General features: G+C 41.3%; 1 protein-coding gene across 5 annotated transcripts in view; it reads right to left on the reverse strand.

Moving 5' to 3' along the window:
- Positions 1–1,811: 1,811 nt before the first annotated feature.
- LOC109443728 (cyclic AMP-dependent transcription factor ATF-7) overlaps positions 1,812–26,160 on the reverse strand; it is a 72,948-nt gene continuing 48,599 nt past the window's right edge. For 3 of the 5 annotated variants that reach the window (XM_019724426.3, XM_019724427.3, XM_088799656.1), the window contains 10 exons: positions 21,822–21,918; positions 18,313–18,431; positions 14,671–14,808; positions 12,732–12,889; positions 11,588–11,687; positions 10,950–11,063; positions 10,162–10,314; positions 7,858–8,055; positions 6,548–6,656; positions 1,812–2,730 (listed from right to left, as the gene is read on the reverse strand). In XM_019724426.3, coding sequence (XP_019579985.1) covers positions 2,513–2,730; positions 6,548–6,656; positions 7,858–8,055; positions 10,162–10,314; positions 10,950–11,063; positions 11,588–11,687; positions 12,732–12,889; positions 14,671–14,808; positions 18,313–18,431; positions 21,822–21,918 — 1,404 coding nt within the window. In that variant the 3' untranslated portion in view covers positions 1,812–2,512. The remainder of the gene's footprint in view (positions 2,731–6,547; positions 6,657–7,857; positions 8,056–10,161; positions 10,315–10,949; positions 11,064–11,587; positions 11,688–12,731; positions 12,890–14,670; positions 14,809–18,312; positions 18,432–21,821; positions 21,919–26,160) is intronic. The other 2 variants (XM_074325612.2, XM_074325613.2) reach the window with 1 other exon arrangement.

Here is a 26,160-nt window from a genome sequence, read left to right on the forward strand (position 1 = left end):
GAGAATTCGACCCGGGGGCTAAGAAGCTAAATAAGACCTTCTGCATAAATCAGCCATCCTACACGGGACAGACTGGCAGGACTCAAACCCCTCCAAGGCAAGCAGTTAGGCAGGGCATGTGTGTAGTGACCGCTGATTCTTCTTAACTTGAAAAACACTTGACTGAAGGGGGAAGAAAAACAGTGAAGGGTCTTATGAAGGCTCCTTAGGAGCCATAAACTCAGTCAAGCTTAAGGGCAAGGCTGCTAGTGGGAAATCAAGATAATAAAAAATGAAATAAAACTAAAGCAGGAGAAAAGCCCAGGGAGCAGCCGTCTAAAGAAAAAGTCCTGAGCACAAGTCATGGCTGTGAATTTTTAAAGGCAAGTGGCGTCCCTGGAGGTGGTAACCTGCACCCTGACCATCTGCCAGGCCATTTGCTAGTCTGAGTCACCTCAGGGGCTGTTCCTGCTGGCTCCCGGGTGGCAGAGGATGAGAAAACCAGGTTTTCTCTCCTTTCTCTTCACCAGGTGTGGCTTGTTCAGCACCGGCTCTGAAAAGTAGGAGGGGAAATTAAAAACAAATGCAGTAGAACATGTTATCTGGCTGGCTTACCAGTTTATCACTCTGAGAAGACGGGAATCTCGTAGCTTAGAACATTTCCTTATTCCCCTATGACAGCCGATTTTGGAAGACATAATAAGAAAGGAAGCTGGGAGTTATTCTGTATGTATGTTTAAGATGGAGGTGGGAGAGATGGAGAAAAGGACATTCTTGGCTTCGGCAGATGGCAGAAGGTGGCTCTGGGACAATTGGAAGGGTTTCATACTTGAAGGGATATTAAAGCTGACACATCTAGCCACAGGTCCCTGGCTTTGGATTGCTTCCTATGGCCCTGTTAGAAATTGCATAGTTCAGAGCCAAAGGAAGATGAGAAGTCTTCATGGGGAAGAAAGAGGGACAAGAGGGATGAATTTCTCCCACTGTAACCTGACTCTTCAAAGTAAGAATGGCCGAGAGCAATAGGCACCAATTTCCCATGTAGGCCAGACCCTTCCCACGTAGCAGGGCTCTTCTGCTGAGATTAGTGCTGCGCCTCTCCCTCTCCAGCCTCCATCGAACCTTATACTCAAGAAAACCCACTCAGAAAAGTGCTCTGATGCCTCAGAGTCCTGGGGTTTGGACTATGAAGAAGCACTGCATCTAGGGGGCAGAGAGCAGAAAAAAGCTGAAGAAATGCTGCAGAACGAGAGACCTCGTGGCTAGGCTAGGGGCCTGATGAAAGAGAAGGTAGATACAGAAGGTGTGTGACACTTGTGAATATAAAACCCTAGCTCAGAAAAGACAGATGTGTGAGGCTGAGAGACAGGGGTTAGAGTGAGGGAACACAGGAGTCCCCTACGTGACAGCTTCCAGAGAGCTGCATCTGAACTAGTTATGGAGGAGAAAGAGGGGCAGTGATGGAGATGGGAATGAAGAGGGAGAGGCAGGAGTGGACAGGTGACCAAAAGGAGTATGTATGCTTTGGTCAGTAAACGCTTACAAAACTTAAAAGAATCAATCCAGTAACCTGATGGAACGAGTTTATAAACTACATTGTTCCGCCTGCCTTGGGTTAGACTGAAGGATGGAACGGGGAAGGGAGGAGTCAGCCAGTCAGATCCCAGGCTCTTTCCCTTTTCACTACCAAGCGATACCTAATAAGGCCACACACAAGATGAGGTCGCCAAGGCTTAGTAGGAGGCGGAAAAGACCCCACTACTAGACTGGGGACACTCAAGAGACAAAATGAGGTACCCTCTGGAAATAGATGAAAAAGGACTGGAAGTCTTGGGGTTTTGTTTCTTTTTACTTTTTTTGTTGTTTTGGTTTTTCTGGTGGAAGGTAGGGAGAAGGACTAAAGTTTATGGAAGAGCTGGAACATATTGCTACTTCACACATCAAAGGTAACCTTACATTCACTGTAAGGCAATGTTTTGACTAGGATTTTGGAAGGAGAAAAAGAGATAAATAAGCAGCTACTGGGAGACAAAGTCCTGAGTCCATGGGGGGTGGGGGAGCTGGGGATGGGTCAGCAGGTGATATGCCATCAATTCTTGCTCCCTCTACTGAGCAGGAAGTGGCACATGCTGCTGAGGAACAAGAAGGGAACAGTCACGGCTTAGTGGGAAGAGAGGGAACTGAGAAACCCAAAACCTAGAGGTGCAAGAGTTAGTGTTAAAAGAGACAGGTACACGTGCATGGGCAGGGGTGATTGTTCGGACCATGTAGAAAGGCCTTTGGCTGTGGGGACATCAGAAACCCCCCTTGGGGGATGATCTATGTGGCTCGGGTTGGGAGGCTCCTAGTACAGGTATCAACATACACAACCATGTGGCTGAAGAGAAAAGCCCCGCATCTGTCCATTACTCACAACACACAATTTTCCCCCCATGCTGCCATGTCCAAAGCAGATGGGAGGGGATAAGATGACATCTCTCTTGGCTCTCGGACGGGCGAGCTCTGGCTGGGGACCTCTCCACCGGGGGAGGCATCATCTGCCCGCAGACTGGGACTGTGGGGTCATGATCACATGTGACTGTATGGGCATGCTCAGTTCTGTCCTTTGGCTGGCCATCTGAGTGAGGACTGAGGTGGCCACGGCTTCCGCTGCAGAGCGAACACTGAGGCCATTGCTAGGTGCTGTTGCTGAGCTGTGCTGAATCACGGGGGCTGGAGAACCCGTCGGCTCGGAGCTTTCCTTGGGGCTTTCTGCCGAGGAAGGAGGGCAAAGAGCAGAGAGTGAGTGGTTAGAAAACAGAATGGGGAAACAGGAGGGACGAACTTTTGCTGTAATTCTAAAGAAGACCAAAGCGAAAGGAAGCCCATCTTTTTTTTTGGAGAAGAAACTTCTCAGATTATTGACTACTAAGCCCTGAATGAGCTAGGAAACAGTGAGGTGTGAGAAGTGAAGCAAGAATTAGGTCCAAATTAACCTATCTTTCCCAATAAAGTGAATCCCCAACATGTTAATTATACCGTCTGGCTTTTAGGTCTTTGTATGTAGTTCATGACCCCTACTGGAATGTTCTTCCTCTTATTAATGTTTTTAAAGCCCGTTTACAAAGTGGTGATTTAACACATTGTTTGTGGGAAATGAGTAAACTCGTCATATCGCCTCTAGCTGGAACTGGCAAAAATTTTGCAAAGTAAATAAATAGAGACCTCTTTTTAAACTAAAACACTGAAAGTTGCATAGAAAAATATAAAATAGATCGAAAGATATGAATATTTTACAGAAAGTCTAATTTTGGCGAGAAAATGTCAAAAAAGCCCCGCGTTACGACGTGATTTGGCAGGAAAATGCCCGCTTACAAAGTGTTAAAATAGATTTCTTTTTAGCTATCCTCTCTGATTAATCCCCACAGGAACGGAATCATTCCCTTCTTTTTATCTTCCTTTAGCACACAGTTGCACCACAGGTAATCCTGGTAAGTACCAAGCTACAATCAAATGACGTCATGAACGGTCAGTCTTTGGGCGAAGGTTCACTTACCACAACAAACCCCAAAGAGGTCTCTTAGACCCTCCTGACTATCAACTAGCTCGGCATTAATGATTTAAAACAGTAATTAGGAGTTACGCCACTCTACCTGAAGTGACAATAACATTTTACTAAACACAAATATCTGAGCTGCATACAAAGATAACTCCATGTTGCTCACCAGTCAAGGAGTTTTATTAAACAGAAGACTACTGAAACAGATGTGGAATAAGGGCAAACTTCCCACAGTTGGTTATATTTTGAACCTAATGAATGCCTAAGTCTTCTTTTAGAGTTCAAATATTACCTCCTCTGTGAAGCCTTCTTTGTTGTGTTCAGGAAATTAACTATTTAATTGTTTGTGCTTTCAGAATACACATTCGTTTGTTTCCTAAGCATCACCTGTGTGCCAAGCACTGGGGTATATAAAGAATAAAACGGGCCCTTTTTCCAGGAAGCTCCCAGTCTAGGGGCTTTTTGACTGGGACCTATGCTTATCTTATTCACCGGTTGACAGGTTTATCTCCTCACAATCCTATGAGTCTCTGAGAGGTAGGGACAGTGTCTAATTTGTCTTCTGTTGAGTACCTACTATAATGTTTACACCACACAGCAAGAACTAAATATATCTTTGCTGTAACAAATTGTCAGAGTTCCTGTAGGGACTGGGTAGAAAACTGTAGACTTTATACTGATAAATACTCAGTCCTTTTCTTCCTTTAGCCCATGAAAAGTATTTAAAATAGTTGATCACTAAACATCTTGAAACACGTTATCTTGGTTTACACTTGGTTATCACACTCAGCTGATTGTCCTCCTACCTTCTTGGCTGCTCATTCTCATTCTGCTTTGTGAGTTCCCTCCCATCTCTCTGACCTCTAAATGCTGCAGTACCCCAGGGCTCCGTCCTGGGACTTCTCTTTTTCTGTTTATGCTCTCTCCCTTGACAATACATTTCATCCTGTTTCATGGCTTTAAAAACGAACTGTATGCTGCTGACTCCTACAGTTGGATCTCCTAGCCTTCCTTCCGAACTGCAGACCCATATAACCAGCTGTCTGCTGGCTGACTGCTTGACCCCATCTGCAAGCCTAATAGGCTTCTTAAACTCAGATCATCCAAAACTTAGCACCAAATATACCTCCCAGTCCATTTCTTCCTCCGCTTTCCCCTCTCTCAATTAATGGCAAATCCATTCTTGTAGTTGCTCAGGCCAAAAACGTTGGTGTAATTTCTGATTCTTTTTCTCGCATACTGCCCCACATGGCCCATCATGAAACCCTGTCACTCTAACTTCAAAATATCCTGAATTCAGCCCCTTTTCACCACTTTCACTACCACCATCCTGGCCCCAGGCTGCATCGTCTCTTGCACATATGACTGCAATAGCCTCCTAAGTGGACTGCCTGCTTCTCTGCCTGTGCATTCCTGTACTCTCCAACAGAGCGATCCTGTTCAAACAGAAGTCTCATCAGTCATGTCACAGCTTTGCTGAAAACTGTCTACTGGTCAATGTAGAGTCAAAGCTGAGGTCCTCACTGTGACAGATGAGGTCCCACACAGAGACACGCCCTTTACCTTCCTTACCTCATCTCCAACCACTGTCCCATTCTCCCCAGGCCAGCTATGCCGGCCTCCTTGATGTTCCTAGAATGTGCCAGGCACGCTCCCACTTTGGGTCTTTGCATTCGCCCTTCCTCCTGCTTGTAGTATTTTTCTCCCACATAAATGAATGGCTAGCCCCCTCACTTCCTTAAGGTATTTATTCAAAAGCCACCTCATCTGAACTTTCAACCCTGTTGCCAACATTTCCTATTTCTCTTCCCTGTGTTATTTTTTTCTTCCAAGCATTTAGTCATCTATTTAACATACCATATATCTCCACTTATTTATCTCATTTACTGTCTGTTTCACTTATTAAATACTGTGTTTCCCTGAAAATAAGACCTAGCCGGTCTTTTGGAGCAAAAATTAATATAAGACCCGGTCTTATTTTACTATAAGACCTGATAATATAATATAATAATAATATAATACCTGGTCTTATTTTACTATAAGACTGGGTCTTACATTAATTTTTGCTCCAAAAGATGCATTAGAGCTGATTGTCCGGCTAGGTCATATTTTCGGGGAAACGGTATAAGCCCCTCCAGGGCACGGAATTTAATCTATTTGGTTCCCTATTATATCCTCAGCACATAAAATAGTCCCTGGCACAGAACAGCTTAATAAATGAATGAACATATTAAAATTCAAATAGAGATGTTTAAAATTGGTGATGTGGTTACTCTTTTTCTATGGGAACACATCGGTGAAATGATAGACAGTGGAAAAATATTACAATATATCATAATTCGATAGCTAGTATTTCTATGAATTTATTTAATTTGTATGGGAAATTTGATTTATTGACTTTTACCATCCAGAAGCAAATTATTCACAATAATTTTAATTTCAGGATTGTGCCTGCCAGAGCACAACTGTGACTATCTCTTCCCGGTACTATATTATGTGTGCTCATAGATTACAAACGGAAACCAACATCAGCCCATCATTAGAAAGGTAAAACACACCGCCCCCAAATCCCAATTCTTAATAAACCCTAATGTATCACCTGCTGTTTATATTCTCTCGAGGCCAAGGCGGTGTCTTTGGAATAAGAAAGACCTGAATGTGAATCTTGGCTCTGCTGCTTCACCAGCTGTGTAACTTCAGGTAAGTCACTAATCTGAATGCAGTTTTCTGGTGTATAAATGGAGATAAATATCTATTTTGTAAGAAAATTGGGAAGATGGCAGAGTGCCTAACACGAAGAAGGCACCCAATAAATACTGCCACCCTTTATCTCCAACTGTGACAATTAGCATAACTTTATATTCTCAAAAAAAATTTTTTTAGGGCTGGTTGCTCCACAAAGGCTGCTCACTTATCAGTTTGGAGCCCTCCAGAACATTCAGCATGGAGTTATGAAATTATAAGCAGCTGAGACACCCAGTACATGCAGTTAACTAATGACTGACCTTGCTTGGGTTGTGAGCCACTCACCTAAATAGCCTTGGGTCTTTTTCTGTAGTGCAGTGACGGGGCAGTCTTTATGAGCTAACAGCAGCTGTTTCAACTGGGCCACTTCATTGCGTAGTAACGTGACTTCATTCTGAGGAGGGAGGGAAGAAAAGAGTATTAAGAAAATTCATCCTCCACTCTTAAACCCCCAGTGACTATCCCTCAAAGTGAGGACAGAATGCTGCCTGGATTTCCTCTCCCAAATCTGGGAAGACTTCTGATCCAGCAAGGTTTCAGACAGCCCAGGATCAGTAAAATCATTAATTCAATGACAGGAGCTGCTTACAGTATAAAGTAGGAATCTACAATAGAAAAATTACTCCTATTTAGGATAAATATGATTATACCAAAATTAATAATGCGTTATGTCCTCTAAGAAAGACTGCTTCCAGGAATCTATTTAACAGAACGATCTACTCAAGTGCATACAATGTTTACTTCAGCATTGCTGTTCTAACAAAAAAATTAGAAACATTATACATATCCATACCTTACAATATAACCACACTATAGAATGTACAAATATACAGCTATTAAAAAAATGAGGTAGCTCTTCTATGTACATGATTAGCTCTCCAGGAGAGACTGTTAACCTCGTTATGTTAAAACAAGCACACAGTCCCTCCCTGACTCTACTTACAAATGAAAATAACATTTATAAATACATACTTGTCTGGCAGGCGCACAACAAACTTACCTACAGGGAAGAGAATGAGTCTGGGACAGGCATACTGAAGAGGGACTTTGTTTTTTATTCTACATCTCTGTGTGTGTGTATATATGTGTATATTACACATATGTTATATATATAAACATATTTACATATTACCTTTGTAGTGAAAGATTTTCATAAATAATCAGAAGGGAAAATAATATTCAAGAAAACATAAGGATAATAATTGTTCTATTTGTGCTGTGTGGCTTTTTCTTTCTTACATTAAGCTACATTATCTGGGGCAAAGACACTTCCCTTTGGGGGTCCCATGACCCCTGCCCGAGTTTACTCTGACTTAAAAGAGCAGCCTAGGGTGCTTAATCTAATTCTCTTCATCCAAATGGGTCTATCGATGACTCATTCTAGTAGCAGATTTTGGAGTAGATGGTCTTTTCCAATCCCTGGGTAAGAGATTTCAACTCTGTCAAGGGATTCTTTCTGCCTTCTTCCTGGAATGTCTTCTGGATCTGTCCCAACTTAAAGAATTACCATCTTCTACTAAGTTGTCCCACTTTTTTCTGATTCATTTCCACTTTCCAGATTCAACAATCCCAACAGTCATCCAGGACCCACTCACACTCAGCTGAATGTTCTGAGAAGTGAGTTCCTCTGCCTTCTTCTCTAAGGAGGACACCCATAACTTCCGCTTTTGACGGCAGCGAGAGGCTGCAGCCCGGTTGCGCTCCAGGAAGCGCTGCCTCCGCTCGTCCGGATCTTCATCCACTGTGCGTCGCCGGCGCCCTCCTGTGCTAGGGGTGGGCTGGGCCGGTGAGACCTGCAGTCCAGGAAGAAAGAGGAGTTATGTGAAAGGAACAGCAATCCATTCCAAATATAACCTGATGTTAGGTATATTAGTAAGATCTGGTAAAGACCTGGTAAAATGATGTACCAGTCTCTGTAACCACAGCAAGTCTCATCACTATGAGACTTAGCTTCTCATTTTGTGGTAGTTCCTCATTCTGCCTCCCATTTCCTCCCAGTCTTCTCAGTCCCATACTTAGACAAACCACAGTTCAATTGGAAACTGATCACTTCTGAGACAAAATGAAAGTAGGATCACTTTTTGTTTCTTAACAGCAATAGGGAATCTTGTAGACAGAGAAATTGTAAAGAAGGGTGTTGGGAACTTTAAGTGAGACTGTGGAATAAAAAAGTTCAAGAATCACTGATTTGGGCAAGCAATATATACAAACAACTGGGTGCTACAATAAGTTTCAGAAAATATTTTACTACCAGTGAGATAAGCTAATATGGAGAGATAAGGATTAGCATATTCTTTTTACTTATAATCAGTTATTAATCGTCCTCAGCAACCCCTCCCTCATCTTGTTTGTTCTATTCTGTTTTTAAACAGAAAAGCATTTTTAATCCCTTTATAAAATTGGTGATAGAGGACTGTCTTTGTCTTTAAACTTTAGTGTCCCTTGTCACTAAGGCTCTTTTGGGTCGTCTTCCCTTTATGTTACCTCATATATGTTCAAAAAGGCAGACCAATTTTATAATAATAGCAAAAATTAAAGTGCAGGAAGGTAACCCATGTGTATAAAAGACACTATATAATGTAAAATAACGCCAAAAATAAATTTGTCCTGGATCTGTTGCTTTTAGGGAACATCTATATTGGTAGTTCCCAAATGCCTGAGCTCCTATCGGTTGCATGAGAATAAGCATGAGCTTATAAAAAATAGAATCTTAAACTTCCCTTCAGACCACACTGAATCATGTTCTCCATTTATATAAATAATCAAGAGATAATTTTATTTATTCAAACTAATATTATCTCTCCCAAAAGAAAAATGGGGGAGGAAATTTTAAATTTAATTTAATGAGTTAAAGGCATTGGGTCATTGCTTCTCACTATAGTAAGGGAGGTTTACACAAATTCTCTTAACATTTTAAATTTCCTCTTTGTCCTGAGCTCACTGAAGCACATGTAAAGGTTGGTGCAGTAGGAGGGTGGGGAAAAGGAAATGATAGATTCCAATTCTCTCATAGGCAACTCAGTAACTCATGAAGATTAGAATGGAGGTGAAAGAACAGGCTGAGAGACAGAAGGGAAGAATGAGGAGAAAAGGAATCAGCGGGGACTGAAAAGGAAGTCATGTCATTTCCTCAACAGGCAAAGCAGCACAACTGGTACTGCTTTACCATCTCGAGGGACTGGCATTAGAAGGGGTCCCACAGGGTGGGAAGGCTTAGCTTCCAACAAGAAAACTCAAATGAAGGCTTTGTTGTTGGTCAAGCTTTAAGGCAGCCTATGGCCATTAAATGTTAGGACATGTGCTGGTAACTGATGAAGCACATGGTGACATCAGTAAAAGAGGCTGGGCAAAGAATGCAACTCTAGAAACCGATCTTAGGCTGTTGTCACCTGTCCAGCACAGACAATACAAGAACTGAGGCCTATTCAGTTTTCAAAGAAATTTACCAGAGGCCTCCTTGAGAAAAGAATTGGGCATCTAATTTCTCCATGATAAAAAGGGATTAAACTGATTAAGGTTTTTCTGTTGTTGTAAGATTTAATAGATGGAAAGAGACAAGGGGAGCCTCCTTGGGTGCACAAAGCAGTGAGGTTTTGTCACATTTTAGAGGGTTCTGTAGATACAGTAATTGCATATAGATAAAAAAAAAACACCCAAATTGAGACCTCCTCTGTGACAGTTCTGCATTATCCAGTCTATTTGCATGTAAATATAACACAATGGTGGATAAAGAATAGCGCATTTTGCTACAGTCAAATTGTCAACAAGAACCAAAGCTCAGGAAGATGCCCAGAAAGCTGAAATCCATTCTTTAACTTTTCTGCTCCTTGAAAAACATAGGACATAAAGAGTAAGGGTGACACAGCTGGTTCCCCCATCCAAGGGCCCACCCCACTGACCTGTGGCTGGGCAGGGGACGGGGCGTCAGGGTGCTGGATGAGGATCTGGCTCTGCTCAGGACGGGCCGTCACCATGGTGCTGGCAGTACCCACCACCATTCCACAACCACCATTGATGGAGGAGACTTGGTGGGTTAGGGTGGCTTTTAGTCTCTGTGGGGAAAGATTTAAAAAATAAAAAAACAAAAAACAAAAGCTTGTCAAGAGTGTGATTCTGTCAAGGGTGGAAGAGTGGGCTTAGATTTTATTACTGACCTTACAGATAGCTAAAATTTCCACACCAATTTTCCCTTAACAGAGGAATTAAAAGAAAATGACAGGGAGAGAGAATGTGCACCTGGATCCCTAAAATGCCTACTCTGTTCCCTGGCTGTCATCCTGGGCACAGTTGGAGGGTGGGGGGTTGCTGAAGCAATAGAGTCCAGATGAAAGCTCTCTCCTGGAACCGGGCCAGGTGCTGGTTACGCAGCTATACACCTCTTGGCCAGCTCTTCTGCCCACTCATCCACCCTCCATCTGTCACCCTGGAACTGAAACAGCGAGTGTTCCACTCCAAACAATCTGTGCTGCCTCTTCACTGCCATGGTCTATGTACCAGGCTTTAAAGGTAGAAGAGAGGAGACAGGAGTCCGGAATCAGGGTCTTGTCTCCTACAGACCTCACAACAAGGTGTCTGTAACTTTGCAAGTCCCAGAAAGTTCCTTTGTTTGGCTCGCTTGAGAAACCTAGGCTGATAAAACCGCTTCTTTCAGAAGGGCCACTATTGCCCCAGGCTGAGATGTACTCACCATCTTGGCTTCTGATGGCATTGGGTGGCCAGAGGGAGAAATGGAACCACTGCTGTTAACTGGTGGGCCAGGGATCCCAGGAATGTTGGGCACCATAGACACAGGCCTGGCCAGCTGGGTCAAGACAAGGAAGAACCAGAAGGGAACATAATACTATTGGTGGGCAACAGCTTCCCAAAATGAAATGCCTTTGAGATTGGCACGTCAGGGTCGTTCTGTGCGACCTTCCCATAGGGTGTGCAGGGACAGCCTGGGAAATACCTCCCCCCGTGGAACACCACAGCATAGGGAATCTAATTCTTCAGTGCTATGACAATTTCTGTGGGAAAGGCTGGGGCTGTATATTGAGGAAAGCGGTGGGCAATTTGGGAGGTGCTAAGTGCCAAGTGAAATCAACCAATCAGCAGGCTGGCAAGATCAATTCCTAGAGCAGGAGCCAATTGTCCAGATGAGTCTTTATCTAGTGTTCCACAGTGCTGGGTTGGCAGAGGTTAGTGAAGTATTGGCCAGGCTGCCACGCTCAACTAATACAGACCACAGCCCATGTTTCCCTGGGGCTCATGTGTGTTTATGAGCATTCAGGTGGAAGGGAGGGATTAGTGTGGTGCTGGCTTGGCTGCCCCCACTACAGAGCTCACCGATATAACAGAAGGCATCTGGACCGGAGGCCCTGGCAGCATAGGCATGGTCTGTCCATTAGCAAGATGCATGACGAGAGGCAGGGAGCCCGTGGGAGACCTAGAAGAGACATGAAGTGAAATGTCACAATACAGACCCTTTTGCCTATGGATCTGCCTCCTATAATACAGCAGATTTTCCAGTCTTCTCTAGTTAGGGAAGTGAAAGGGCAGCATTGTAAAATCTTGACACCCTCATGAAGGTGGAAAGAGCATTCCTTAATGCTACTTACCTAACCTTACAGATAGAGAAATGGCAAGATCTTTACATTGTGCAAGTTAAACAAACACCACTGAACTCAAGTGGGTGGGAAGCTAATCCTATTAAGAGTTTTTAACAATTAAATAAACATCCCTACCACTGCCATGTATAATTTCCATTTTGCCTTAGGCAAGGGAGACTTGGACCAAAGTTGTCATTTTGCAAAGCTGAATTATGTCATATGATAGCCAAATATGAATAAATTTCTCTTGCTCCTTTCCACATTTTGCTCTACCCGGCCCACAAAAGATGTCCCTTTGTATTTCTCCTAGTGGGTCCAGAGAACAATAAGCTACAAGAGGCTGAATCCTGAAAATAACCTCTTAACTTGTGGGTACCTGGGGACAGGATCTCAAGTCATCTCGTTAGGAAATGTGTACGGGCCATGCCAGGAGTGAAGACAAATAGACAAACAAAATGAGGGGTAACAAAGACTAAGAATCCTGAGACTGAGGGAAGCATTCAAAAAAGATGACTTAATGGGTTTCATCCCCTCAATCAGTAGCACCCCAATAAACTTCTACAGATTGAGATCAAGAACTAAATATAGTTTCCTATGCAGCCTCCATCATTACGGTGAAATTCCGGTTTCAAGGATTCTTCTTTTAGATCGAAGAAATATTAAGCCTCCAAATTAAGGAAGTATTACCCTGAAATAAATACTTGCTTCTCTACTCAAAAAGTAAAGGAGATTCTGTTTATCCACGGAAAATTTATTTTGAGAGACAATCTCAGTGACTCATTTTTCTTGAGTATTCAAAAACAGTCCTTGTTTCATCAAATAATTTCACAAAGTGGAAAAAGATTCAGGCTTCACTATTTTTCCCCGCTCTCTTTACTTACCCCAGTTGCCTGTTGGATGGTGGAGCCTGTGTGATGACAGAAGTTGGGGAGGGAAGAGTTGGGTGAAGTGGATCATAGCCCAAATGGAGAGGCAGAGAGCCAGGACGCACGATGGTAGGTGTCGGGGTAGAGATCACAACAGGCTTTGGGGCAACCTCCTGGGGAGAAGAGACCAACAAATCACAGAATGCTGTAAGCGGCTGCTTATAGGGAAATACGTAGCTGGTAGAATCTACTACAAATTTATTGGAAAGAGCACTAGCGTCACTCCATGGACTCATGTCACTCCATGGACTCATGTCACTCCATGGTTATGGACTATACCTCATTCACCCATTCAGTAGGAATGCTGAGTTAAGACTTTTTGCGATCTCCCTTTCAGGGATAATGGCTATATGAATGACAGTTGAAAACTCACTTGAAATCTTTGCAGAAGCACTGCAGTATCATACAAATTCTAAGGACTGCTATAATTTTTCACAATCTAGATAATGTCATTCTAAACTTGAGGCCTGAGTGTCCTCTGATCTCTAATGGGAAAAGGCAGGTCTAATACTGGCGATAGGCAACCCATTATCTCCTACAGACCCCTTTCAAAAAGGGCTATAGAGGTTTAAATAATGATCATATTGTAATAAAACAAACTGCTTTCCACTGTTAACTTGTTAGGATCTTAGATTGTCAGTGGCCACCCTGGCCTTGAAAACATCTCCAGATGGCCTTTAATGTGTTTCCCCGAAAATAAGACCTAGCCGGACAATCAGCTCTAATGGGTCTTTTGGAGTAAAAAGACCCATTAGAGCTGACTGTCCGGCTAGGTCTTATTTTCAGGGAAACACGGTAGGACATGGTTGCTGATGAAAAGGAGAAAGAGGGGGGAATGTTGTAATGTCTTGGGAAGTAAAATTTGGAGAAGGGTAAAATGAGGTGTAGATGCTCTATCCAAAATGGATATTAAAATTAATAACTACTGGCAGAGCAGCAGAGAGACTGGAAGGAGGCATGAGGGGGCTTCTGAGGTTCTGATAATATCTGGGTGCTGGTTACACAGACTATAAACTTTGTGAAAACTCAGTGAGCTGTATACTTACAATTTATGTACTTTTCTGTACATGTGTTGTATTTCAATAAATTTATAAAAAATACTATTTTGTAAAAAGTTTCCTTCAAAAAAATAATATTCAGAATCCTGGTAGATATTCCCTTTAAGTTAACTAGAAGATGTCCCTCTGGGAAGACCTTTTTTTCCCCTAAATTGTTTAATGTCCAGTTTATAAATTATGTGATTTTTTTCACTTATTAATTGAAGTACAACATACATATAGTAAAGTGCAATTAATCTAAAGGACACAAATAAATGACTTTTTCCATATGTAAAATCAAGACAGAGACCATTTCCAGCACCCGTATCCCTTCCTAATCCATACCTTTCCTCACAAGAGGTAAACATTATTCTGAGTTCTATCATCATCAAATAATTTTGCCTCTTCTTGAACCTGATGTAAACGGAATTATATAGAATGTACTTTTGTGTCTGAATTCTGTTGTTCAATATAACATATTTGAGATTCATCCACATTGCTGTGTATCATTAGTTCATTCGTTTTAAATGCCATGTAGTATTCCATTTTAGAAATATACCACAATTTGTTTATTCATTTTCTTGTTGATGGACTACTTCCAGTTTTTTTATTATTATCAATACAATATATTCTCATATACTTCTTTTGGTGGACATACACACTAATTTCATTTCCACATAGACTTAGAAGTGGAATTGCTGGTTGAATAGAGAATAGGTATAATTCACATAAATCTTCTACACAACATTTATTTAAAAATAAAAAATCCTCCTGTATCACACACTATTTATGAAACTAATGAATCAAAATGTAATCTATTAATGAACATGTGGGTGACTCTCGGTAGAGCATTTTACCTTGTCCTTGAGTGGCGGGGAGCAGGGGCTGGAGGCAGGGCTGTCAGGTGGGGATGAGTCTACCTCCAATGGCTCCTCTTCTTTGATTTTGATGTCTGGTGTGGAAGGCAGAGACATGTCGAGGGGCCCGGCAGCAGCCTGTTCAAGAGAGTAATGAGCATACTTTAACCCCATGATGCCCTTCAGGATGAATCTGTAGCTTTCCAGTTAAAAGATGAGGGAATATACTTCTTACTAAGAAGTTCAGCACTTATTCAGAACACCAAACCGCAAGTCAAAGAAACGTGGAGCCTAGGTTTTACGTAGAACTCTGGCCAAGTCATTTTAACTATAAAATGGAGATAACACCTGCTTCATCATGGATGAATACGTACAAAGATTCTCAAAGGAAAAAAATTGTTAGAACGCTTATAAAGACCCTGAAAGGGGGAAAAAAGATGTCATTTAAATCCATGCAACTATTATGCTATTATTTTTCAGCAAAATAAAATGATTACTGAATTCAGTGCCTGCCTTTTCCCAACCAGCTCTGTTGGCCACTGGAGAGCTGTGGCCAACACTTTTTTGCCAACCAGAATGACTAGATTACCCAATTACCAATAGCACATAAAGACAAATCGGCTATTAAAGTACGGCAAACAAGATAAGAAAGATCTTTTCCAGGGAACTCCCAATGCTCGATGGTGATCTCACCCCAAAATCTGGTGCTACAGGCTAGGAATTAGGAAGATACGGTTTTAAGGTAACAAAGAAAGGAAAGGCTGATTACTTGATTAGTGAAAGAAATTAGAACTTGGTCCTAAGAGCAGGACTGGAGAAAACCAGAAAGAAAAGAGTACTTTTCCAGTAGTGGTGCAATCACCTCACAGAACTGTGGAGCCATAAATGGCTTTGCAGGGAACAATAAACTATCTGAGATGAGGGCCCTGACACTGCACCATGAGGGGGGGAGGGGCTGGCATTGCAGTTCAGTGATAAAGTAGATCCTTTGTTCTATTCTTTTCATATCCTAGGCTTCTTGGTGAAAGAGGAGCTTGTTTCTAACTTTTCCCTTGCTACCTTAATCCCTAAAAACCTTCTTGGTAGTTGGGCAAACTGAAGATAATCTGGTGTCTACCATATTAGAGAAGGTGGTAATGGTTCCTTTTCTCCAATCTGATGGTGGTAAGCAACAGCAAAGATGTCTTCATTTCTGCCCTCATTTTCTCTACATTGCTAAAATGTCAGGCCCATTGAGCTAATTCTGGGATCCCTGAAGTCAGACGGTGGTGGGAAGGAGAGGCCTCTCCATAAATACAACCACAAGTTTAAAGTCCCCTCGAGGCACCTCCTACAAAAGCTGTGGTTCAGGAAAGTTTTGGGCTCATAAAACACTCCTGGAGGCAGTCTTCCACAGAGTCTGTGCTTCCTGTCAAGGTGAGGTGAAGACCCCCCCCCCCCCCCCCACCGTGTATGCAGGAAGAAATATCGAGAGATACCCAATGAGTAAAGGCCTGACCAACTTCGTGTTCCCCCAAAAATAAGACCGGATCTTATATTAATTTTTGCTCCAAAAGACACATTAGGGCTTGTGTTCAGGGAATGTCATCCTGAAAAATCATGCTACCATAGGGCTTATTTTCCGGTTAGGGCTTATTTTTGGGGAAACACAGTATGAATGGCCTCCCAGAAGTGTCAACTGAGCTAAAACTGCAGTGGAAAAGACCGGAAGCTTTCAAAGGGAGGCTAATTTTTAAAAATTTACCTATAATGAATTTGGTTCAAAATACTTCACATCCTGGTGAAAACAATTTGACTGATTTCTTTGTTTTGGGGGAGGAAGAAATGACAGGAGGGATGTGGTAGGGAAGCTGTAAAATGAAATTGTACTATACAGGTTGAAGCAACTGAGAGATAAGAGACCTGGGTCTCCAAAGAAAAAGCATGAAGAGAAGACTGTGGTTAGTTCTGCCTTTTGAAAGTAGAACTACAAATATATACCACTAAGTTGGCCCGCTTTTTCACTTGGAGGGACATAACATGAAAAGAAGCTCCCTGAAAGCTAGAGCATTTGGAAAGATCTCCAGTGATAAGGAGACTTTATCTTGCACTCTTAAAATTTAAGTTGAATGGAAAAAATCATGCACAACTCTCTTGATTTACCTGCTGTGTTCCTCTGAGAATGAAAGAACTCCTGTGGATATTTTTTTCTTACATCCTGGCTTTTCTATATTCTGATGGAATTCCATGCCTCACTGCACCATGCAATTACGGGAAGTACATGTGTTAATGTATATATTTTAAGAGATATATTGGAATTTTTCTGAATTATTATGCAACACACACCTGATTTTAAATAGTGACTAATATCCTAGAATTCTAATTCTTCCCCCCCCCTTTTTTTCCGCCTCCCCCCCACTCCGGTTCAAGCCGTTGTTTCTCAGTCTAGTTGTGTAGGACACAGCTCCGTGGCCAATGCTGTTATGATTAGCCTTGCGCTCCTCCTGGCTGAGGCAGTTGGTCACTGGTCGTCGGTCAGTCGCAGCCCACGGCAGCTCACACCAACCTCACAGCAGCCCAGCTCCAGGGAGAGCTATTGTTCACAATTTTAGCTGTAGAGGGAGCAGCTCATGGTCCCATGTGGGAATCGAACTGGCGACCTCAGTGTTAGGAACATGGAGCACCAACCACCTGAGCCACCGTGCATGCGGTCCTAGAATTCTAATTCTAAAGTAAACTTTGACCTTTCCAGTTTTCTTTGTCATCAAAACTCCTTATACCATGGGAACTATTTTCTTTGACTGCTTCTTGAACTATTTCCTCTGGTCTTCCAAACTAAAGGATTCTCTAGGGATCTGAACTATAAAGGCTAGAATCAGAACCACAACACCTCAGGATTAGGAGGGATTCCAACATTTTAATGCTCTCTACAATGTCTATTCTAAGTGGCCTACATATAATTGAACACACTTTATGATAACTTCCACCTGCTGGTCCTACTTCTACCTCTGGGCCAGACAGAATAAATTTAACCCTTCTTTTACATGAAAGGTCTTCAAATATTTGAAGACTGAACTTTTGTTCATATTAAATCTTCTCTTTTCCAAGTAAAACTTCCTCAATTTCGCTAAATATTCTCAAAGTGACATAATTTCTTTCACCATCCATCCTGGTTGATCTCCTTTGGAAGGCACAATGAACACCCTTCTTTAAGTTTAGTGTCTTGAATATTACTAGAAAGCTACTTGAAGGTAAGAGCCACATACACTGAAACAAAGAACAGTCGAAATTCAGTAAATGTTTGTTAACTGGCTAATTGAATAAAAATAGCCCAGGTGAGAAGTGAGCTCAGAAAAGAGTGGGATTGGGGGGGGGGGGAAGTTATATAACAAAATATGAGTACTTTGTAACCTTTTAACATCTCCAACATATTCAAGACAAATAACTTAAACAGATTACTGAACTAATGCTCTACTGGAAGTGCAAGAAGACTGATTTTCAGTGAGGGTAGACTAGTGCTGCTCCATCATCTGGACCCCTAAAGACTAGGATGGCTGACTAGGGCTAGTGGGCATTACCAATTAAGCAAATTATCCCGGGGCACAATGAGAATAGAATAGACCTGGGCATCGTCAGTTTTTCATCAAAATTCCAGCCTCTTACCTTTTTTTCATCCTCATCTGTAGCTTTCTTGAATTCATGTTCAAAGGAGCTAGCTAGTTCATTGAAGAGCCCCACCTCCTCACAGTTCTTTAAGAATCTAGTTGGAGTAGGAGTTTGATCTGTAGACATGAAAAGAAAAGGAAATTCTATTTTAGTTTTGACCTGAAATTAAAATTTAGCGTACACAGAGAACATCTTTTTATTCTTCTATTTGGAGAGAGTCTCTGACAGGGCAAATCTGCTTTTATGGAGCTCTTGTAGTGAAGGCTGGTGCTAGGCCACCAGAGGGTGTCTGTGCTGTGTTGCCTCAAGGCCAGCAGAGGGAAGACAGAACAATGTTTTGTTGTGTGACTATCCATGTAACCATCTTTCTCCCAGAGGCTGGTTTCACCTCCCTCACCCCCAAACAAAACAAAACCACCCACCCAGGAGGAGTTTGTGAAACCTCCAGATTTGAAAATCAAATACAGTTAAGCGACATTTTCTCTTTAAACTTACTCCCTGCTAGGTCTGAAGTGAGCAGGTATAAGCAGATGGACGTTAAAATCTGATGAGAAGAAATTGAGGATCAGATGGTTGAGTTTGCTTGCTAAAGCTACCAAATTAGAAATGGTGCCTTGTCTTTCTGTGGCCACTGAGGTAAGGGTCTGTTACCTTCTGAAGGCATTCCAGGCAAATCTAGGGGCTGGGGAACAAGACAGCAAGATCATGAGCTAGAAAAGGAAACTGCAAACAATAGAGCTCATTTCACAGAGACCTGGGCCCAGAGCAAATTCCGGAAACCAGGATATTTGGATTTAGATTTCCTAGCCAAAATATCCTCTCAGGGGCTCCACAAATCTTTCCTCAACAGAGTGCCTCTGCCATTGGGAAGAGGAAGGCTCTCAGTAACCCATGGGAACTTTTCAAGCAACTTCAATTTTAGATTTGAACTTCTCTCTTCCCATTCTCCTTTTCTACTTTTTCTCTTAGGTCACTTGAATCTTGTTCCCTGATCCGAACTCTATTGTGATGGTTTTCACTTGAAATGGTCATCACCTCACGGATTCATCTCATACATCCCAAACACTAGACTGAATGACAGAAACAGAACCGTTTAAATAATATTTAAGGAGACCTGAAGTTAAAATCGCTCCTTCTAGCATGATCAATTGGGAATAGTCCAGTGGGATTTTCCATGTAAACAACATAATTTTTTTTTTTTTTAATTTAAACAAAACCTCTTCTGAATCAGAGTGTTTGGAAAAGTTACCACTACCTCCCAAAATAGTTTTAAAAGCTTCTCTGGCAGCTTTGGTTGGCCAACGATAAAGCCACTTTCCCTCCATCCCTGGGTGAGTGGAAGTAATATCCTTTATGCTTAGAGAGAATTTCAGCAAGGGCACACAAAAATTTACAACTCAAGTGAAACAGGATGGGGCAGCTAAGGGCAAGGCTATGGCAGAAGAGGGCCTTTGGATCTCTGATCTGAGGCTCAGACAAACTTCTCCCATTCCTGAACAAACAGCCAAACAGCCTGAAAATGTGTAAGAAAACCCTTAGCCTGCTCAGATGATTCTGAAGCAATGAACAAGTGTTCACTCAATACTTTCTATATGTTTTGGTGTTACATGCATACCCTTGTGCATAAATGTAGAGGAGAAGAAGAAACAGGAGTATAGAATTTTGCCCAAACATAAGACATGGTTCTTGCTCTAGAGAATAAGAGAATGTTTTCTATTTGAGGAAATAAAACTAATATACACAGATAGCTAAAGTAATATACATAATATACATACATATAATGAGAGACTAGCTAGGAGACTATGGAGAAATCCAAGCATAATGCGGAGAGTGGAGGAAGAGCTGGATGGAACAGAACAGAGAAAATTTGAAGAAAGAGTAAAACAACTCAAGATTTTGAGAATACTGATATCACTGGTAAGGAGTTGAGTTAGGGGACAAAGAAATAAGTTCGGTCATCAACATGAAGATTTGAATGACAGAAAGACAGCCCAGTTAAGTGCTCAATTAGGGGTTGAAATACATGTGCGACATCAGGTCCTACTTGATACAAGAATTGCCAGCCTAGATAGGAGAAGTAAAGTCATGTGCAACGAGATGAGAACTCCAGAACAGCATGCAAAGAATAACAGGAAAACACTTTCTCTCCTTGGGACCGGTCCCGTATCAATTTCTCTCATCACTCCTGGAGACCTGACATAGGCCTTTCCACTCATTTGTAATAACCTCTCCAACTTGAAAACCTTGCCTCAAATTTAGCTCTTTCACAAAATGTCTCTGATTAATTCCACTTAATATTAATTCTGTTAGTATTTTTATTGTTTGTGTTATTCACTTGTACTAGACTGTAAATACTAATTTTTTTTTTCATGTATATATGCCAACTTAATAAATTTAAATATGTGTTACTTACATATCCATTTATACCCTATCCACTCTTGACTAAGACCTCCTCCAGGCTTTCTTATGGATCATTAATGACAGTGTCCTTACTTTTATCAGGAATTACAATCTACTAGCAAAGTACCTGGTGTAACAGTAGATATTCAATAAATATTTGCTTAATTAATAAGGAACAGGAGATCAGTAAGGGCAAGTCCCTTTCTTCATGTATAGAAGTATGGAGAGAAGGCTCTCTCTCTCCTTTTCTACATCTTAAGTGTTAATAGTATTTTGGCCAGGAGTACTTAAATAAATTGTGCCTTACCTGAGTTATTAACTGATGTAATAACCACCAACTAAATCCCCAACTGGTTAAATATTGAGGTAAGCTTGCTTGACTCAGGCTAACTCAGAACCCCTCATGGTATCAAAATAAAAAGCCCACTTTGGTTTGTCTGTCTGTCTAGCTGAAAATGGCACAAAAATAACTGCTACACGGTTTGAGAGAGGTTGCTGAGAATGGTCCCTTGAGATGGCATATGTAAGCAAGACAATATCTAAAGACACCGCTGAGAGGTTCCAGGTTACCCAAATTGGCTTAGAAAAGTCCCATTGACTAAATGTCTTGTTTGAGCTTTGGAAATGTGCCCTCAATGGTGTCTGGGTTCACAAGGGAAGCTGAATTTACGAACTGACAATCTGCCTGCTTGGGGAAAACTGACACCCCGTGGGAGAGAAACAGCCAGACTAGATAGGCTTCTCTGCTTCCTTTTGTTCACCCCTTCACTGTGGGGAGGGAGAAATGTTAAAGGCGTCTTTTGTCTGTAAATCTTCCAAAGTCTTAATAAAAAGAAGGCAAGGAGGGAACAGATTGAAAAAAGCTAAGACAAAACTTCAACACACCTACCCTCAAAAACTGCAGAGCCCAGTCTTGTATTAACAGAGAATGGAGGGCACAATAGAAACTTGGGAGCTTTTAGTATTCCTTTTTCCTGATTAAATGCAGATCACAGAAGGGCTCTTAATGGGAGAAGGGGAGTATGGCTCCCAGTACATCTGTTCCCTGGTATTAATCTTAACTGTCTGGTGATATCAAGGCACGTGGCTTCTGGGGCAGCAAATACCTGCAATGATGACTGAGTCAGTTCGGGCTGGGCCAAATTTCAATGTCATCTCATGCTTGTGTTTATGAACTGCCAGGTGGTCCTCGTTTGTAAATCTCTGAAACGAAACAGAAACGGAGATGTGAAAAAAAAAAAAAAAAAAAAAAAAAGGCAATGCAGTGCCCTTTTACAATGTCCTACCAAACATCCTGCAATAAGGTTGGTCTCTGGAAGGAGGGACTGGACAGGGAATGGAAAGGAGAAAAAATTGAAAGTGAAGAAAAATGAGTGGCAATGGATTTAAAAAGATAAAATGGGGAAGGAGTAAAAAAAGCACTAGAAAGCTGGGGAGAGAGAGGAACAGGAAGACCATAGCAGCAACTGCTCTGTAATATTAGGTCCAAATGAGAGAAACAGACAGATTGTTGGTGAAGTGGGGTCCATGCAGAAAGCTCCAAATGAAAAAAACATTAAGGCCAATTCATAGTGAACCAGGGGGACATAACTTTTAATAATAATAATAAAGAGAGAAGAAGGGAAAGGCTGGGTACTCATTGGTCATCACAAAAATAGGAAATTCAGAATGAAGTTCTCCATGGTGGGGCTGAACTGGACTATTTATGAGGGGGCTAACAGGGAGATAAATTATGCAGGATTAGGAGAACCATTTAACTTCCTGGCCCCCCAGTGCTACAGCAGGCGCCTGCCCAGCTATTTGGCTCTGGGTTTTAATGAGTCAGGATGGAGATGTAGAGGACTGAGGCCCAATGGCTAGCAGTAATGGCACACACCAGCCCCATTGGCCAAATGCTGTCTCGGGCAGCCCGCCTGGGCTCCAGCAGCCATAAAGGGGCCAGTGCAATGCTGCTGGCTATAGAATGGTAGAATAAAAATGCAAGCAAAAAAATTTTTTTGTTAGGGTAGGGAGAAGCCTGCAGGCAGGATAAGGGGAAAGGAAAGGGAGATTGTACAGAAATTTTATTTATTTAGGGGTTTGGGTGAAAGGACAATGAAAAGGTGAGGCTAGGTGTGCCTCAGTTTATGACTAATTTAAGACTGGGTTACTGGGCAATAATGTATGCTCCAACCCCTTCTCTAGAGGGGGAGGTGAAGGGAACAGATGAACAGCAGTAATTCAAAAGAATGATACACTCAAAATTCCCTTTGAGGCTAGCTGCCCACGTTCCTTCATTAAAACATGCCTGAAACACAGTAACAGCTTGGATGCTGCAGTTTTTCACAGTTCCTTTACCAGCCAGCCTCTGAAATATGGTTCTATTTGTAGTTTTGTTTCTAAAAAATGACTGGTTAGCCCCTTCTTTTTACTCTCCTCATTAGATACACATTTCCCACCGAACACTACCTTTAGCCCTCTTTTCCACAGCTCGCCTTGACTGCAAACTAAATAGACCAGAGTTGGCCTTATCCCAGCTCCTATCTAGTCAAGAAAGCAACACTGAACTGTTTAAGTTCCTTTATTTTACTTGAAATAAGAGTAGCTTCCCCCAAATCTGCTCTGAGACCTATCACAACTAAAGCCAGCTTAAAATCTAAAATCTTTCTAAGCTAGGCCTACAGGTCTGAAGGGCAAAGGGAATTTTCAGTTAAAAGTATAAAGAACTGGCGCCAGTTAGCTCAGCTGGTTAGAGTGTGGTGCTCTTAACAACAAGGTTGCCGGTTCGATCCCCATGTGGGCCACTGTGAGCTGTGCCCTCCACAACTAGATTGAAACTACTTGACTTGGAGCTGATGGGTCCTGGAAACACACACACACACACACACACACACACACACACACACACAAAGTAGAAAGAACCAAGAAGTAAACAGTCAAAAGAAGAATGCCTTAGTGGTTTCCAATGTATCTGGGACAAAACTGAATAAAGTGTGGGGAAATTTAATCAAGAACTTAAGTGTTCTCTACTATTGGTTAATCCAAGGCATCAACTTTTTCCATCACAGATTTTTCCCTAAGGGAAAAAGGGTGGGGGTGAGGGAAAGAGGAACTAATCTGTTAACCAGGGGTATGGTATCTGTAGGTTGAACAAGTTGCTGTAGTGGGTATGGGACTGCCAAGTATTTGGTAAAAAGAAATGGGCAGAACCTAGTCTACAATGGAGGAAAAAAACACATCATTTTAGAGGGATAAGAAGAATAGTGGAGTAGGCAGGGGTATAAATTGTCAAAACGCATTGGAAATGTTATAACAATCTTTTCCAAAATTACTTTTATAAATTCTTCAAGGAAATTTCATGTAGTTAGCTTAGAAATTTTTGCACAATGTTCTAGAATCTAGAAGAATGACAAAACATCCTTTTCTATTATCAGAAATTTAGTTTGCTTAAAACTGAGCTGGGAGAAAGATTTTAAACCTCCAACATGTTTTGCTCTGGTTAGGGTTATTTAATAATTTAAGAGGTAACTCCCCTTCTGTTAACAACTTTGGAGCAGAGTCCTGACTTGTTTCATTTGTCCTCTAGTTCTTGTTCCTCTGTTGCACACTCCTCACTTCCTTCCACACCACCCCGCTCCCCTTTGCATTATTTATTTTTTCCAAATCAAAAGTTGGGGTCTGAAGACAACTGAGGGTGGCTGAAGGGATCTTCCACCTATCAGCATCTCAGAGGATTTGGTAACTGTGAATATGGATAAGAAAAAAAATTACACCTTTATTTTCATTAACTCTAACTCAAATTTAACATTCCTAATTCATAATAGAAATCACAAATATCGCAATATAGCTATTAGATATCTCAAAATATCCTTTATACTCATCACTACTTTGAAATTATGGTAGCCACCAAACCTACTGTTAGAACTTGTTACTTCATACACTAGTAAAAAAGCACATACCATGTGTCCCCGAACATGAGACCTAGCCGGACCATCAGCTCTAATGCGTCTTTTGGAGCAATAATTACTATAAGACCTGGTCTTATTGTACTATAATACTGGGTATAATATAATATAATATAATACCGGGTCTTATAGTAATTTTTGCTCCAAAATATGCATTAGAGGTGATGGTGTGGCTAGGTCTTATTTTCGGGGAGACAGGGTATATTACATTACCAAATATTTTAAAAACTTTTTTGGTAACTGCATTTCAAAATAGTTTCCTTTGCTATCCTATGTATTTTATTTTATTAATTTAAAAACATTATTCTGAGAAGGGAGTCACAGGCTTCACCAAACTACCAGTGGAAGTCATGACACCACAAAAGTTAAGAATACCTGACTAAATCAGGTCATGTACTGCAGAGGAGGAGCCAAGCGGGCAGAATTTTAAGAAGCGAGGCCTGGTTTGGGCTCCAGTCACTTCTCCCGCTATTTCTAACACAATTCTTGTATAGCTAGAGTAGGAGGGGGGAAAGAAATTTACTGAAGCTTTTTATCAAAGTGAATGAATCTCAATCTGGCTATTATTTCATTATTCCTTATATTCTCTCATTTATTAAGAGTTAACTTAGTAATTCTCCAGATAAATCTCAAACTATATGCTTAGGAAACTATACCTTTGAAAGCAAATTCTCAATTAATATATCTAAAATTATTAAGTGATAAAAATTTTTATTTTTAAAAATATAGATTCTATTGAATTAAAATGGGTGGAGGGGCTCCCCAGAGGATTTCCGTTTTGAATTATTGCCCATTAAAAAATCTAGCTGTCTGTTAACATCCTTACTGGGTCTTTCTTTTGTTGTTTTGTTTTACCTATGGCTAAGGTTTTAGCAAAGAGGCACTCAGAGAACACTCACTCTGGTTATAGGGCAAATAATGATAATTTTAAATAAATGTGTAGATATTAACCATCTCCAGGAGACAGAGGTCTGATATCATTCAAAGTGGGGGCTGAAGAATTTTAGTCATACTGGATCAGGAAGGCCGTTTATATACCTTGGAGAGGATTTGCATGGTAACACAGGTTTAGAGTCTTATTTGCTCAAGTAAAGTAATCATGACAGTATAAATGGGGGAGGGAAAGTATTAGTGCTAATTTGCACCCTAGTTACAGACCACGATAATTTAGATCTGCCCTATCCATTATGGTAGCCACTTGTCACAAGTGGCTATTGAGTACTTGAAATGTGGCTAGTCCAAATTAAGATGTACTGTAAGTCAAAACACACACTGGATTTCGATGACTTCATACAAAAAAAAAAAAAGAGATATAAAATATCTCATTAATTTTATGTTGATTACGTGTTGAAATGAGAATGGTTTGGATATACTGGGTTAAATAAAATATTAAAATTAACCTCACTTGTTTACTTTTACTTTTTAATGTGGCTTCTAGAAAATGTGAAATTACATATGTGGCTTACATTTGTGGTTTGCATTATATTTCTTTTGAACAGCT

The sequence above is a fragment of the Rhinolophus sinicus genome, chromosome 1, assembly GCF_057876585.1.
Source record: "Rhinolophus sinicus isolate RSI-liver-muscle chromosome 1, RSI-T2T, whole genome shotgun sequence".
Taxonomy (NCBI): domain Eukaryota; kingdom Metazoa; phylum Chordata; class Mammalia; order Chiroptera; family Rhinolophidae; genus Rhinolophus; species Rhinolophus sinicus.